A 15,510-nucleotide genomic window follows, 5' to 3' on the forward strand; every position below is an offset into this window, starting at 1 on the left:
GTGTTGATTATATTACTAATGAATAACTTACATTTATCACTGATTGCTGTTACTGATGCTTCAAAATTCCCTAATGCTTTGTGCAGTAATTTTCAGTGGTTTTTTGAACTACACAAATAAAATCGAGGGTGGTAAGATGTTGCGATTTCTGATTTCTCTGTTATCACCGTAACCACTTTCAGCGGGCCTCCTTTGTTGTACCCCGCTTCTTAGCGTAGTCTGATACTATTGATGCTCTCGAACTGCACCCAAGTTGCCTCAGCCAACACCTTATGCTTTACGTGTATAAGATACTCGCGAGTTGTGGGAGTCAAAAGTAGACTAAAATTTTAGAGGACAGGTGACAGACGTAGAACAGCAATTTTTCCTCTTGATGGTGCGTTTTTATAGCGTCAGAGCAAGTAAAAGAGGCCTTTGGTTAAATAAGGTCAATCAACGAGCAATGTTCTTGCAGACTGAGTTGACAGCTAAACAGTAGACTCACACGATGATGTTTTCATGTTATGATTTCATGTATTAGGAAATAACAATACAACGGTACTAATCACATTTTTCTGACTAGTGTGGTTGAGTTTTTTCGATCAGTAATGATGAAAACTCGCATTAGCAATAAAATAACGCCAAATACAAGTTCAAGTGTGACAGTAAGTTAACAAATTTCGTAATTAATCCTTTTAGGTATTTTACTATCAATTTTCAGTATAATGATATAATGTGTTGATTAAAATTTTTAAATGGTATACATTATTATAAATGGATAATTAATGCACCAGTAAACTATTTATTTATACATACAATAAAATTTACGCATTCATACATATTACTTACAATTTCAACACATACATGCATTCTTACAACGAGGCTGGCTGTGTTATATGTCAGCATATTATGAAACATTTACCTTGAAGCTAATACGCACGCACACACATACTTATAGGTGACGTATGAGCTCCACTTGTCACATGAGCTGACTGTATATACACAGTACGTCTTGTATGAATTTTACGAATGAACTGCGTTCTTACTTATAATATGATTCGTCTGTATCAACTCGGGACGTAACACCTTCCTTCTTAGATTGTTGCCGGTCTTGGCAACTACAGATCAGTCGAGAATTCACGTGAGTTGATGAGATAAAATTATTATAATATCGCTTTCGATGTAAATTTCCTTTTTTTTTCTTTTTGTTAAGAATACGATTGATCAATCGTTTACACTCCTGCTTTTATCGTAAAGCAGTGTAGGTATTTAGTTATTAGACAAAATTGTGTGCATTAGGTAGTAATTACGTCGTATCTTTTTTAATGTATAAATATATAATTATTTGTTAGTTTAATAATTGAAGTTTTATATCAATGGTGTATTTAGAATTTCTTCCAGTGACATGCAGTAAATATAGCGGTGATAACGTTTGCTAATACTGTAGGATTGTTGTTCATGCAATACCAAAGAGAAGGTAAAGAAAGAGAAGAGAAGCAATGTGGTTAACGTATTCATTGCTGATTATCTTGTAAACTTTCTTGGCTTGAGATCAGACGATTAAAGTAGTTCTGGAATGCAATATAATATTAACATATAACTACTAAGTACCTTAATAAATTTATTTTTCATTTTATTTATTTATTTTTTATTTTATTATTATTGAGGGTGTTTATTTACCATTCTTAGTCTGACATTTAAAGAATTAATAGTAACCTTGTAACAGCAGGTAATCATCTGTTGTTCAGTAGGAAATTGGTGGTGCTGGATTTTTCACAAATTTTGTATTTTTTTTTGAGTATTATGTTGCGCTATGAAAGTTTGAGGCCCTATCAATCTAATTGATTGAGCTTTATGTACAAATCGTGATAAATTAGGGGATGTCTTTTTGAATTTAAAAATACATGTTTATGAAATTAAAGCAATAACTACTGTAACAGTTAAATTCACTATTAGGCTTCCAAAAATTATTACTCAATTTCGATAATTTACATGTTTTTTTATTGGGATGTCTTCTAAGGTTTCCTTCATTTCAGTTAACACTATTGCGTCATCAGGAAGGTTTAAAAAATTTTCTTAACTGTAAGGAAGCTATTATCTATAGTAGTAAGTGTCTGTCAATTCTAGTGTTGTTACTCCATACAGGGTGCAGCCAGGAGCATGAGTAATACAATTACTGTTGATCATTGGTATTCCAGTACCTTATAATTTAATTTCAGTTGATTGTGTGGTTAAAGAAATATTTCCGTATAATACTTGAATTGTGGTAGTATTTTATGCAGAGTACAACCAATATTCGGTGGTGCTTAGTCTTATCCAAGAAATTTCTGTTTACTTATATAATGCTATTTGACAAGTTTTTAATGCTTCTGTTGATGGCCTTGTAAAAAAGAAAATTCGCAGGATTATGTATATTTTCTTTAGAAAAGGCATGTCTGGTCAGCAATATAAAATCTTCTTATCTTTAATGCAATTATTTAGAAAATTATTACCGGTTAGGAAATAAATTTGAAGATTATTGCTGACGTTACTATGTTAGGGCTCAATGCTGACATATCCTTTCAAATCTGAGTGAAAACTTTTTGCAACTGGAATCGAGGGCATGAAATAATTACTGAATTATTCTTTACCTACCAGCGAAAAACTATGTTTTTTTTGTATGAATCAATTTTACTACAAATTTTTAATAGCTGTTCGTTTTGTATTATCAGTGGATGTAGGTGTCCTTGTGATGTGCTTTCTACTGCACTGATAAGCGTTTTTTAAGAATTCAGTATGAAAATTAGGAATTTTTTATAAGAGTTAGTTCATTCCAATACTTTTATTTTATACTCAATTTTTCTATTATCATTGTCTAATCATCTTGCTTTTTTAGTTAAACTTCCCAATTTCTTTATAACTGTTTCATTATGTCTTTCACTTTTTTTAAAATCAATATCTATTTTTTCGAGGTTTAAGCGCACAATATTAATCGAGTTGGCTTGTAAATATAATATTGTTCGTATAGAGTTGTAAAGATTATTTATTTCCATGTTTATTTTATCTTGATTACCTGCATCCATAAATCCGAATAGTTTCTTCAAAATTTACCCACGAATTCTAGTGGTGCTCGTCTCATTATCATTTGGCTAGGGATAAATTTTATTGTTTTGTTGGAGTTTGTTTTTTTTCCATGCATTTGTATTTAAGGTGCAAAAAATTGTTTTAAATCTTCGTATGTTAATTTTGCCAAAGCAATCATTTTATTTAACGCGTATCTAGGTATTAAATTTTTACATTCTTAAATTTCAAGTACCCCAGTACATTGTTCGAACACATTATCTAGTTGTTCATGGCATGGTTTAGTTTGGTCTTGAAGACTGTGGAAATCCAACGTAATAGTTACGTGGCATCCGGTTCAAATTAGTCTGAATTTGTTATTATACTTGTAATACATACCAGGATTATTTACTAAAAGCATGTTGCCGTAGGGCTTAGCAGGTATTTCTTTGTTGGTTCTTAAAATAATAGGTCTCAATGTTATTAGAAGCAAAAAGGCAATGTTTCTAGTCAACATATTATTCAAATCAATCTGAAACAACAAAATAACTGTTAAAAAAATAAATTTTTTAAAATTTATTTATTCGTTTTTTTTAACTTTTTTATTTATTATTTATTTCTTAAGTTTTATAAGTAGCCGCGTTTTACTTTTTCAATATGTTCATTTATTAGTGTTTGATTTCCTGATTTTAACATGACGTAATTATTACCATGTATTTCTTTAATTTTGAAAGTTCCGTTATACAATCTATCTTATTTTGCTTTCCAGGGTTCTTTGAGCACATTTACTATTATTTCAACTTCTAAGTCTTGTGGCTTTCACTTATTGTCATAACGTGATTTTATATTTTGCTTTGATATTTTAAGTTTATCATGAGCTATTTCTAAGATTGTACGTCAACAGCGGGCAAAGCAACTAGCATATGAGCTGTGTGTTTCTAGTTGGAATTTGTCTGAAAGTGAATTTGGAGGACGTGCCTATCTACCAAAGACAAGTTCAAAAAGTGTAAGGTTTGTTGCTGAATGAATTGACGTGTTGTACCGATGCATTGCAAAGGGAATCATTTTATCCTAGTCATTTTTGTTTTTAGCGTTAGTTCTCAAAAAATTTTTTAACATATTGTGACTTCTTTTTAACGATTTCATTGATTTTAGGTGATGTACACTAGTAAGAGCTAAGCGGAACTCACAAATCTTAGAATGTCAGAGAATAATTCTAGGAATATCAAAAGTTAAAATAAAACATTTTGACAAAACATCGGTAACAGTTATTGTCTATACATGAGAAACAGGAACTGCAATAAAAAATTATGTAAGTAAGCATTGCATTGTTAAAATGTGCTTATTTCCAGATATTTTTTGTGGAAAACGGCCTACTGTATATATTGCGACTTTGTAAAATACTTCTGATGCTAAGTTTTTGCTACACTTATATGACTTCTAAATAAGCTATTATGACATTCAACTAATTTTTCCTTTCTGTCTTCTGGAGTTAGATTAGAACATGCTTCAAAATAAATTTCTACTGTATGGAGAAAGTAACGTAATTCTTCATATCAAATTTATAGCATTTTTCCTCTAGGAAGATAATCAGTGAGTTCACCTTTCCTAGAAATACGAGCATTGTTAACTTCCTTCACTGGTATAGCGTATGCAAGATTAGTAAAGCAGGTTCGTAAAATGTTAAGTTTTATATCGTCAGTAAAATTTTTGTTCACGACTAGTGAAAATATGTAGCGATTTCGGTTTTTCGTAGTGATAACGTCTCTCAATCTTGGTTAAACATAGAATAATTGTTCTTTTCAAATAGCTTCTATATCAGAAAGTAGTTTATTGTTTATTAATTTTAAATCTACAGTTTTAGAGATAAAATAGGTGCAATTATATTTGTTGTGAGTTGAATTTTCGCGAGTACTTAAAAATGTTCATTTATTTCCTTTATAAGTTATATATGATGGATTTCCAACAAGACTTATGTTTCTTGTTCCTTTTTTACTACGAGCCGAGTTCTAATTTTGCTTTATGGGTTCTAACGCTGCTGTATGGTTTGCTTGCACTAAAACATTATGATTGGAAATTTTGTTGGTATCGTAATCAGTTTTATTTTTTATATTTTTCGATTGAAATAGTTTGTCGTCTTTTTCTTCACTACTATTTCGTTCAGTAGGTGACAAAGTTCTTCTGTATAGTTTATCATTAGATCTTTGTAATTTATTTTTGGTAGAACCATTCCTGTGCGGTTTAATTGAAGATTTTGCCGTTATGGAGTTTCCGTTTGCAATAAATTCGTTCATTTTTTTATCGATTTATTCGTTTACTATTGTAGGAGAGATTGAATTTTGAGGGAACTGCCATCATGACGTTCGGTAAGGGATGTAGGTAAAGATTGTATTTCTCAATTCTAGATGAATTGCGTTTTTACTTATAACATGATTCGTCTGTATTAACTTTGGATGTAATATAAAAAAGACATACAGTTCCATTAGATACCTGGCATTACCCAGGCCTAATTCTCTGGATTCACCGTTCCGCAAAAACCCCGTGTCGTGACGGTTTTTATCGAATTTTCTTTCAGTAAGATTCCAGGATTTCTTCCTTACTTGGTAGGCTTTCAGGCCTAGGTCCATGTGAAATAATGTTTAGGCTTTAGGTAAGAATTAGCAAATTCGATGTTACGTATCATGTATGGAGTGCTAGCCTTACCAGCAAACAGTGATCCCTGAACCATGGGGCTTCTTCGTAAATGCTTAGTAGCGTGGATCTGATGCTTTGGAAGACAATGCTAAATTAACTGGCAAGGAGTGGAAAATCTGAAATATTTAAGTATTTTTTAAAGAAAGGCTACATTATATGCGCATAGAGTGCCAGCTTAACTGAAAAGGTGTGACTGACTGGTTGAATTTATCTGAAATTGAGTGCAGGCGTTAAGGCCTGTGAAACACATATTATATAACAGTTTTAAGGTGTAATATTAAACAGAAAGCAGGTGACGAGTTTTTCTTTAAATGGCTACAAAGCGTGGTGTTTGGCGATTCATTTGATAACTAGTGCATTGCCCAGGGTTTAAGAAACTGCTTCAATTAAAATTTCATCACGAATATTTTACTTTTTTGTTGGGTATGTCTGTTTGGCTGTTCGTGCAAAACGCAAAAAGCTAATTTTTACGATTTTTGCCATTTTTAACAACCTGCCTGATCATTTACTGGCGTCTAAACGAAATATTACTTCTGATACGATTGTCTACTGAAACAAATAATAAGAAATTAAAAGAGATCAGTGACCCATTGGGGAAAAGATATAAGAAATGAATGAATATAAGGTGTACTTGAATTTTTCTTATTATAGTTTATTGTTAGTGGGCAAAGATTTGTGTACTTGATAACTAGTTAAATAAATATCTTGATAATTTACAATGCCTTATACTGATAATTGTTTCAATTGACTGTCGTAAAATTTCAATCAACTAATAATGGACAAAGCCTTGTCAAATATCTCCTATAGTATTTACTATGGTCAGATAGAATCAGCTTATTTTAGGCAAAACATCAGGAAAATTGCTAACCTGGGTATATTATTTGTTTGACTGATTTAAATTTTATTAGTGCCCTTCCATAAATTAAAAAATTGAAAGTAATCATGAGCGAGATATGAGAAATGAAGAAGTATGAGGTGTATTTAAATTTTTTATACGCTGGTTTGTTGTTGCAACGTTTTCCTGACCACTCAAAAGCGGCCATTTAAGCTTTCAAAAGAAAGTTAAATTTCGCAAGAATCTGATGTTTATATTCATGTCGATGATTTCACAGTTTAAAAATTTCTGACAAAAGTATAAGGAACGCTTGTTAAAATCAAAATGTATAGATATGCAATGGAAATTTCCGTTTTTACAATTATCATTGATGTGTTTTATGTGGTTCGGTAATATCCCCACGTATCTGCATTTAAGTAGAAATCTTCATTGTGCCATACTAGTTGACAGTTGTATGTAAAGGTCCTCCCAACATTTTAGGGTGTTAGAACTGTGAGCTCCAAATTTCTCTGAGAAGTTTTGGTAAAAGTGTGGGTCGATGTTTGAGTCTCCCTCTGATGTAAGACTCACATCAATGACTTATTACAAATTCGTCAATACCCTCCGATGAATTTAGAAATTAAAAGTGATTAGTGATTCGTTGATACGATATATAACAAATTAATAAATACAAGGTATATTTAAATTTTTTTTAAGATACATAGTATTACTGTAGGTAAGCTAGAACTCATAAGTATTTTGACTTCCTCGTCATAAGTCGAGCGATAGACTAATAATAAACTTAATAATACGACAGTGCTTGTATAGAAGAAGCAACATAGGTAGATGTGCGCAAACAGCGGAATCAGAATTTTTGTTCTTTATGTGTTCGCTAATGTGGACCTCTACAGCTCGATTTGTTTCACTCACATATGACGGTAGACAGATTTTACAATAAAATAAATAAACAATGTTTATCTATTTAAGTTTATTCGTTTTATCTTTTCCTAAACAGACAACATTATTTAGTTTGGTGTTGATAAGAGGGTATGTATGAATGATGTTAGGTTTAAAAATAGTTGATATTTTTTCAAAATTATGTTCTGCATATAGTATACCAATTTTGCCAACAGGATGAGCATTTATGGTAGTTTGATTGTGATTATTAAGTTTATGTGTTTTTAATCTTACTTCCATATTTTTGTTGATAAAGCACCAAGAATAATTATTATTTACAAAAACATTTTTTACTCTAGCAACATTCACACCGTAAAATCGTGTACTAAAAAATATAGCCGTTCTGTCAACTTAATTGAAAACAAAATTTTTTTTGTAACTAGCCGGATGACCAAAAAAAACAATTTTTGACACGTCCAGAAGAAGTAGGTTTTTTTCAACCAGTCAAAAATCTGGTTATTTTAACTTTCAATTATCGTCAAGTCTAAAAAGTTAAATAAATTTTCAATCTCTCATTTATGTGTAAGTTGAAGATTGGGTTGATATGAATTAAAAATATTAAATATTTGGTCAATATGGTCCTCGTTAAGAAAAAGTCAAACATTATCTATGTTGCAAGAATAAAATAATGGACTAATATTATAAATATTATTTAAAATGGAGAGAGAGTCAGTTTTAGGTCATTCATTACAAAGTCAGCGAACAGAGGTGAAATGGAAGATCCCATGGGCGTTCTGAAAACTTGTTGGTACAACATTTTGTCAAGGGTAAGTAAAGGGTTATTGAAGAAAAATTCTGTGCATTTTTGAATTTCATCAATCGGGATTCAACAGGGCACTGACAAAATTTAAATCAATCAAACAAATAATATACCCAGCTTAGCAATTTTCCTGAAGTTTCGTCTAAAATCAGCTAGTTATATCTGACTTTAATGGATACTATAAGGGATATTTGACAATACTTCTCTCGATTAGTATAGAATCATGTAATTTCCTCTTATCTGATGTTAACGACATTATAACGTACAACTTAAAATATTACGAACAAATTGTAACTTTAAAATTTTTATAACATTGTTATTATTATGAAGTATAAAAAATGTTGAAATGTCCTTACCTTGTTTAAATTGTTATAAAAATCAGTTTTTCCCGCACATAGATATCTACCTAATAACGTAGCATGAGTTGTGAAGACTGTGGCAACATTAATATGTCGGGTGCGCAAAGCGATCAAACCAACTCCTGCCTGCCATTCGTGACAGTGAACAACTATTCGGGGATCAATTTTCAATGATATTTTCGCCAATCTTCTAAAAATCAAAAGAAAAGTACAAATTAGTTGCTCATTCATGAATGGATCATTAAAAAAAAAAATTTCACCTGGTCATTCCCTATTCTTGACAATTGCAATTATTTTTCAACGGAAAAGTAGTTTTATATGATAGAATTAATATCGGTAGCAGATTCACAGCAGTAAAATAAGCAATATTATTAAAAAATCGTCAGGAGCATAAGTAACAGAAGTAAAAAATTTATCTACACCAGTAGTAACGAGTGTAGTAAAAATTCTAGCGCATATCGGTAGTAATAACAGAAGTAATAGTAATAAAAATTCTAGTGTCAAGAGAAAAAATTTTAACGATAAAATTAATTTCTTACGTGTTCATCATCATATTTTAATCATAAATTAAAAAAATTATTAGATTTACAAAAAAATTGTAAAATTTCTCCTAACTCAAAGCAATCTTATTTGCTTTTACTCTTTTTTATCACTATTGTGTAAAATTATCATAAAAACCTTTATCATTAAAATATGATCAAAAACAATAAAAAAAAAAAATTTTTCCTCAAAACGTAACAAGAAACACACTCAGATCAATAGTAGTTGTTGTGTAAATGAAATCAAGGATCAAAAGAATGAAGGACATTGATTTCTTCAGTCGATGACAAAGGTTGTTTAATCCTTCGGTTTAGAACTATGGTACTTATTTCTTATCGTCAGTACACAACGGCATTTATCCTTTATATTTAAGTTTTATTTTAAACTGGTTCAGGACACGTCTACAAAAAACAAGCTTTGTAAAAAATGCGTCAACACAAACTCTTAACTCAAGCAGCAGAGATCGTAGATAAATGCATCAAGTATTGTGCATGCTTTTGAATCGTTCTAGTCGGTAAGCTTTTTTCAAAATCGTCGAAAAATTATGAATACATAAAAAAATTAAATATTGGTACATAAAAATACTAACAGTTACTTTGATACTCAACATAAAAAGGATTGACTTTTATAGCAATAGGCTTAAAAGATTAGTTTGAATAGTCTTCATTATTTGTTATTTCTCAGCACAATACTTAAAGAGATTTTAAGTTGGGGATTTTAATTTTTATATTTAAAAAAAAAAGTTTATCCTTCAAATGTTCCTGTAAAATATACTGATTTATAACATTTTATTAGGTAAGAGAATATTAACTAGAATACTTTTTAATATTGTTTCTAAATTCACATTTCCTCAGAAAGTAAAAAAAATTTTCAATTTATTCTTTTCCGTTCAAGAGATGTTATGTAATAGAACTGAAAACTTTTAAATGCTTTACTGTCAATTATTATTGAAGTTATAAGAAGTGACTATAAGTGGTAAAATATATATCTAATAGTCAATCAAGTCTATTAGCAATGATATTTACGTAAATACTTTTTTATGGTCCTTTCACAATCTAAATTTTTTTTTTTTTTCAACTTAACAATTTTTTAATTCTTTATTTGTACTTTAAATAAAATCTGCATTACATTAGCAGCATACTAAAAAATTTATTTATCGATTAATTCGATTAAGTGTTTTTTTTTTTTTGGTGGAGAAAATCTTCAGGAGATACCGCGACTATTCCGGTGGTGTCTTGCTCTAAATCAACATTACTTGCAAATAATGTTTTCCACTTATGTTACTCATCTCCCAGTATACATAGGATGCTTGGTAGCTAGTTTCAGACGCTGAACATAAGTTAGACCTAAATATCACCATTTTTTTCTGATCTCTTGCGAAGCAAAATATAAAAATTATACACAGTTTGTTCATTCCTTTACTTTCTCCATATCCATGTGTCAAAAATATACTTAGCTTACGTGAATTATTTTTCAAGAAACGCTGCTGTATCAAAGTAGTATTGGGCAGCCAAGCCTTTGCACCTATTATTTATAACAATTATTTAATAAAATATGCGTAACGAGTATACTAAGGTAACTTAGTGCTGAGGAGGCATCTATACTGCACATAAGAATAATTTAAAAAATTTTAAAGTAGAGGATTCTACTTCTTCTACTCTTCGTAGATGTTTCAGGTAAAGGTATTATGTTTCTCGTACCTAACAAAAAATTGGGTGCCCCAACTTACCTACCTACCCTCCATGTTTTAATAAGTTTTTAAAAAAGAACTATAATTGTTAAACAACTACAGCAATCAATAACTTAAAAAAAAACTCGTGTATTTTTTGCTTAGTAGTAATCCAATCTCTAAGAACATGCTTTAATGTACAACATTTGCATATTGTCGTTTCCGTATAAAGTCATATACACATACACCGCCATAACGGTATGAGACTCACTAGTGTCTCTCATCTTTCTATACATGTATACCTTAACTATAATTGAATATATGCTATTCAACTGATCTTTCAATTTCATCAAATTAAATTGTGGAACTTACTACTCATAAGTACATGCACATACTTTTTATTTCAAGAAATTTTTTTTTTATTGATCCCGTACTTTTGATACTTATAATTATTAAAAAATCCAGTAATATTTGAAAAAAAATTAGGTTTAAAATATTTTTAAGGATAAAAATATGGTTATCACCTCCAATTTACTATTTATCATCACCACAGTTGCTCCAAACTGTAGAACAAGCTCCAAAGGTAATCAATAAGCTTTTGTGATTTTAAAATATGTTATCTCTAAAGTTTTTAATAGCTAAGATAGTTAAACTTATGCCACTTTGATGATCATTTTGCAATCTTAAGTTTGGTTCCAACTGTCGACAGATTTTTTTTTTTTTTAACAATTCATAACTCTGTTTTAATTTCATTTATTTATGATACACTTAAGTTCATACATGCTTCGAACACTTTATTTCTGATACATGTGGAGACAATCAAAAGCACAAAAACTTTCTAACATAGTCAAAAAGTACTAATCAAATACGCACATCACAAGCACATTTTAAGCACATCACAAACTCACGTAAAAGAGAAATTATAAGTGCACGTAGATAAATGAGAGCTTGCATCTGACTAACTGGCGTAAAACCATTCAAAAATCTAATATAATAAGTACTAACATGATAAGAACATTTATAACCGCATGAACTAAATATAAACACTCGGGTTTATTTGTCATTGTTAATATTTCATTTCACGTCTACACCCACAGTATTGGAGAAAATTTTAACGATAATGCTTCAATATAATTCTCAAGAACATACTCAGCAAATTGCATAACTTTATAAAAATTCGAAGCGATTGCAATCAGATCAGTTAATATATTTTCCTGTACATCCAATAACAGTAAAGCAAAAGACAATTAAATCCACTCACATTCATCTTATTTGATGTTGTAAATTGACCTTATTCCAAGTTTCTTATTTTTCCATACCACAGTTGGCACAAATGTAATAAAAAACGTTTAATTTTTGCTAAAAAAAAGTGTTATTGAGCTAAGGCATGCACAAAAAGTTAAAAACCGAGAAATATTGATTAAGGAAAAATCTAGGACAAAGCAACGACAGATGATACAACGTTTTAACATATACGTTGTTTTGTTAAGGAGAAAAAAAAAGCACTTTAATACTAAATACCTTAAAAGTAAGGAAAAGCTTTTTCAGACAGTTTCATAAAGGTACGTCATACGGCTAGCACCAAAAGCGTGGCCCGGGGCCCGTGAAGACGTCACCTGTCACGAGAGACGGGGTGTTCAAACCAATGACCCATGAACCCCAAAAATTTGTAAATAATGGAACCGGAATTCACGTGTTATGAAAATCTAATTACTGACATTGCTTTACCAGTCACCATAATTTTTTTGCCGACGTCAAGTGATCTGATGAACAAATAACCCAATAAGTGGTAAGCAAAAAAAGGCGAGCCATATTCCGTGTAGTTTGAATATTGCTTGGATAGTAACAAAAATGTTTTTTCTCTAGCAGAGGGAAGTTTTAATGCTAACCGACATTGCTTGGTCGGTAATTTTTTTTTTTTTTTAATTTTTTTTTTTTTTTCTAGTAGAGGGAAGATTAAGGCGTACCTCAATTATCAGCTGTAGAGGTAGAAATTATTAAATTTTAAAGTGTAAAACGTGGATTATTTAGTAAAGAAAAAGTTTATTAAAATAAAAACAATTTTGAATTTATTTAATACATATATTAGTAAAGAACACAGACTTTGAGTTAGCATTAAAATTTTAAAAATAGGCTATTCTATAATTACACTTAGTTTTAGTACATATATTGCTTACAATACAATTATTTATAATTTTCTTACGCCTAGTGATACAATTAAAAAAGGTTACAGCTATTCCATCGTTGGCAAGTATCTAATTTAAAAAATGAATAAAATATGCCTAAGGAATAGTTATTGAACATGAAAAATAGAAAATCAATACAGTAATTTCCGAAATCTCTAGAATTAATTCTTTCGAGCTGTTGTACATTCCAATAATAAGTTTCATGATTTCTTTTAAGTTTATCAATGTGATGTGATACCATGGGACGCAGACCATGGCTGTCGAAGTACACTTTATGACCTTCAATACCAACATATATAGCTACTCAATGCTTGCCTGGCTTAAAACTTTCATTGGTGTTAACTATGAGAGCACACGGTCTCATCCAATCAAAAGCTAACTGACCCACAGGTAATACTCCGGTCATCTCTGCATGTATACTGCAAAGAGCTATACGTAGTTGCAACGAGTCCATAATAAAAGATGTGTGAATTTTTATTAGTTGAAATCTACAACTACTTGACGATTCGAGTCCATTTCCAATATATTGTCAAATTCAGCATATGAAACGCATCTATAGTTTTTGTGAGAGCTGTCTCAAAGCGTACTTCTATTCGTACTGTACAATTCTTTACTAAATTTCAATGACCTGCAAAATGTGACGAGAGATCGGTTGTAAGATTAAACGCAAACAGACAATTTTTCTGTGAATACTATTTCCCTCATTCACATAGTATATTTAAGTGCCTGAAAAAAGTATTATATGCTTCTACGTACATAGGTCAACAAAACCTAAAATTATTTTTTTTGGAAATTGATCAAGGATATCAAAACTGTAGGGTGTACTTTTAATCGACTTTTTTTTCGTACTTTTCAACGAAATGGTTACACCACCGCTTCTACGTCGAGACTGTGCTCTTTTTTTATATGGTACAGCATTCTATTCGGATCCTTTCATTAGCTTAACATTTTCTTCTTTAGCTTTACGTTTTTTAAAATTTTTACCAGGTTCTTACATCCAATTCTTAAATGCGTGCTTAAGCAGTGTATTGTCCCTCCAACATTGTCAATTATATTTACTACCACTTGTGAAGCTTCTTTTTCAACGGCACGAGTACCTCTGACCACGTAAGGCATATCACTTCGAAATTGTCCGGTGAAAAAAGAGCTTAATCCATGCCCTCACTGTCTATACGACCCGGCAAACACATGTTTGACTCATCTTCCCCCCCATGCTGTATATGATACCCCTCGTAAAAAACCATTTTGAACGACTTGTTTAAAAGAAAGCTTTTCTAAAATGTAACACCACTGTCAGCGTCCCAAACTCAAATAATATTGGTTTATCAAATTGATCTCTTATATCTATATCAATCGTACAAAATCCATTATTGAGAAGAGGTACGGAAGCTCGCACTATACCTCTTGACAATTGTGCTTCTGAAATAAATTTTTTGAGAGGCTCAATTTACTATCTTCAGCAAGGGTGCGAACGTATCACCAATAATACTTGCTTTTCATGTATTAAAATAGATAAAAAGTTGATCGGACACCGCACTTGATAAGCTTGCCGATTGGTTACCGTGAAATAATAGCCTGTAATCCCCTTTCATTTCGGCACAAGCGCGTTCAATTTCTGTCATCTCTTCCTTAAACCCGAAAACACGTTGTACTGTAGTTGATATAACAGGAGTTTTTCCACATGTTCTTGTACATCCTGGTTCTGTTATTGGAAAACCAATAAATACAAATCTACCTAGATAATCATAAATAAGCTGCTGACATTTTTTATCTTTATAACAATATTCCAACCACTTTCTGTTTATTTCCTCGCATAAACTATGTACAGAGTCGTAGGTACAATGCTGAATACAACACTCGTTTCTTTGCCTGGTTTGCTTATCACTACCTTTTCTCGTCAAATATGTAAAATAGTACATGGTACGTAAATCTGAGAAATTCCAACCTCCCATTTACCACTTAGTTCGATTTTTTTGGTAACTAAGTAGAAAAATTCGTTGTAGAGTTGTTCGGAAATAATTTCATACTACTATTGCTAGGTAAAGTTACCTTAAACTCGTTATGATGCATTGTTTTTTGAAATCTCTTGAATTCATCTACGAGTTAGAGTTTTAGGATATCCCATCCAATCAACAACGTGTTGTTTGTTTTCTCCATTTTCTCTTGTTTTCAAGATCTTGTCAATTTTATGCTCCTTCTCCGAGACACGCTCTTTAGAAACAGGGTTAAGTTCTAGAGAGTAAGAAAACCCCTCAATTTTTTCACCTTCTAAATCACTTAAATCATACAGATGTAAATTTTGTCTTTTAGAAATTCCAGTAATTTTGAATATCTCTACACTCCAGGTTTCTACTGCACCTTTTTCAAACATATATTTATTTGTTGAAAAACAACTGTGGAAACTTTTGTTGAATAGTTTTATGTAAAGTATAGGCGTCATGTTTTTGCAACCACTCTTTGATTTTCTTATAAGAGGTTTTCTTTTTATTTACTCTCATAAAATTGCGTGTATC

The 15,510-nt window shown here is 31.0% G+C and overlaps 1 protein-coding gene across 3 annotated transcripts in view; it reads right to left on the bottom strand.

Moving 5' to 3' along the window:
• The window catches only part of GlyS (glycogen [starch] synthase), a 1,005,553-nt gene that overhangs the window by 613,864 nt on the left and 376,179 nt on the right, over nucleotides 1–15,510 (bottom strand). For all 3 annotated transcript variants that reach the window (XM_089593760.1, XM_089593761.1, XM_089593759.1), the window contains one exon: nucleotides 8,600–8,792. In XM_089593760.1, the coding sequence (XP_089449886.1) occupies nucleotides 8,600–8,792 (193 nt within the window). The remainder of the gene's footprint in view (nucleotides 1–8,599; nucleotides 8,793–15,510) is intronic.

The sequence above is a fragment of the Copidosoma floridanum genome, unplaced genomic scaffold (assembly GCF_036245765.1).
Source record: "Copidosoma floridanum isolate Cflo_tuat_1 unplaced genomic scaffold, Cflo_Japanese_pri ptg000020l, whole genome shotgun sequence".
In the NCBI taxonomy this organism is placed as follows: domain Eukaryota; kingdom Metazoa; phylum Arthropoda; class Insecta; order Hymenoptera; family Encyrtidae; genus Copidosoma; species Copidosoma floridanum.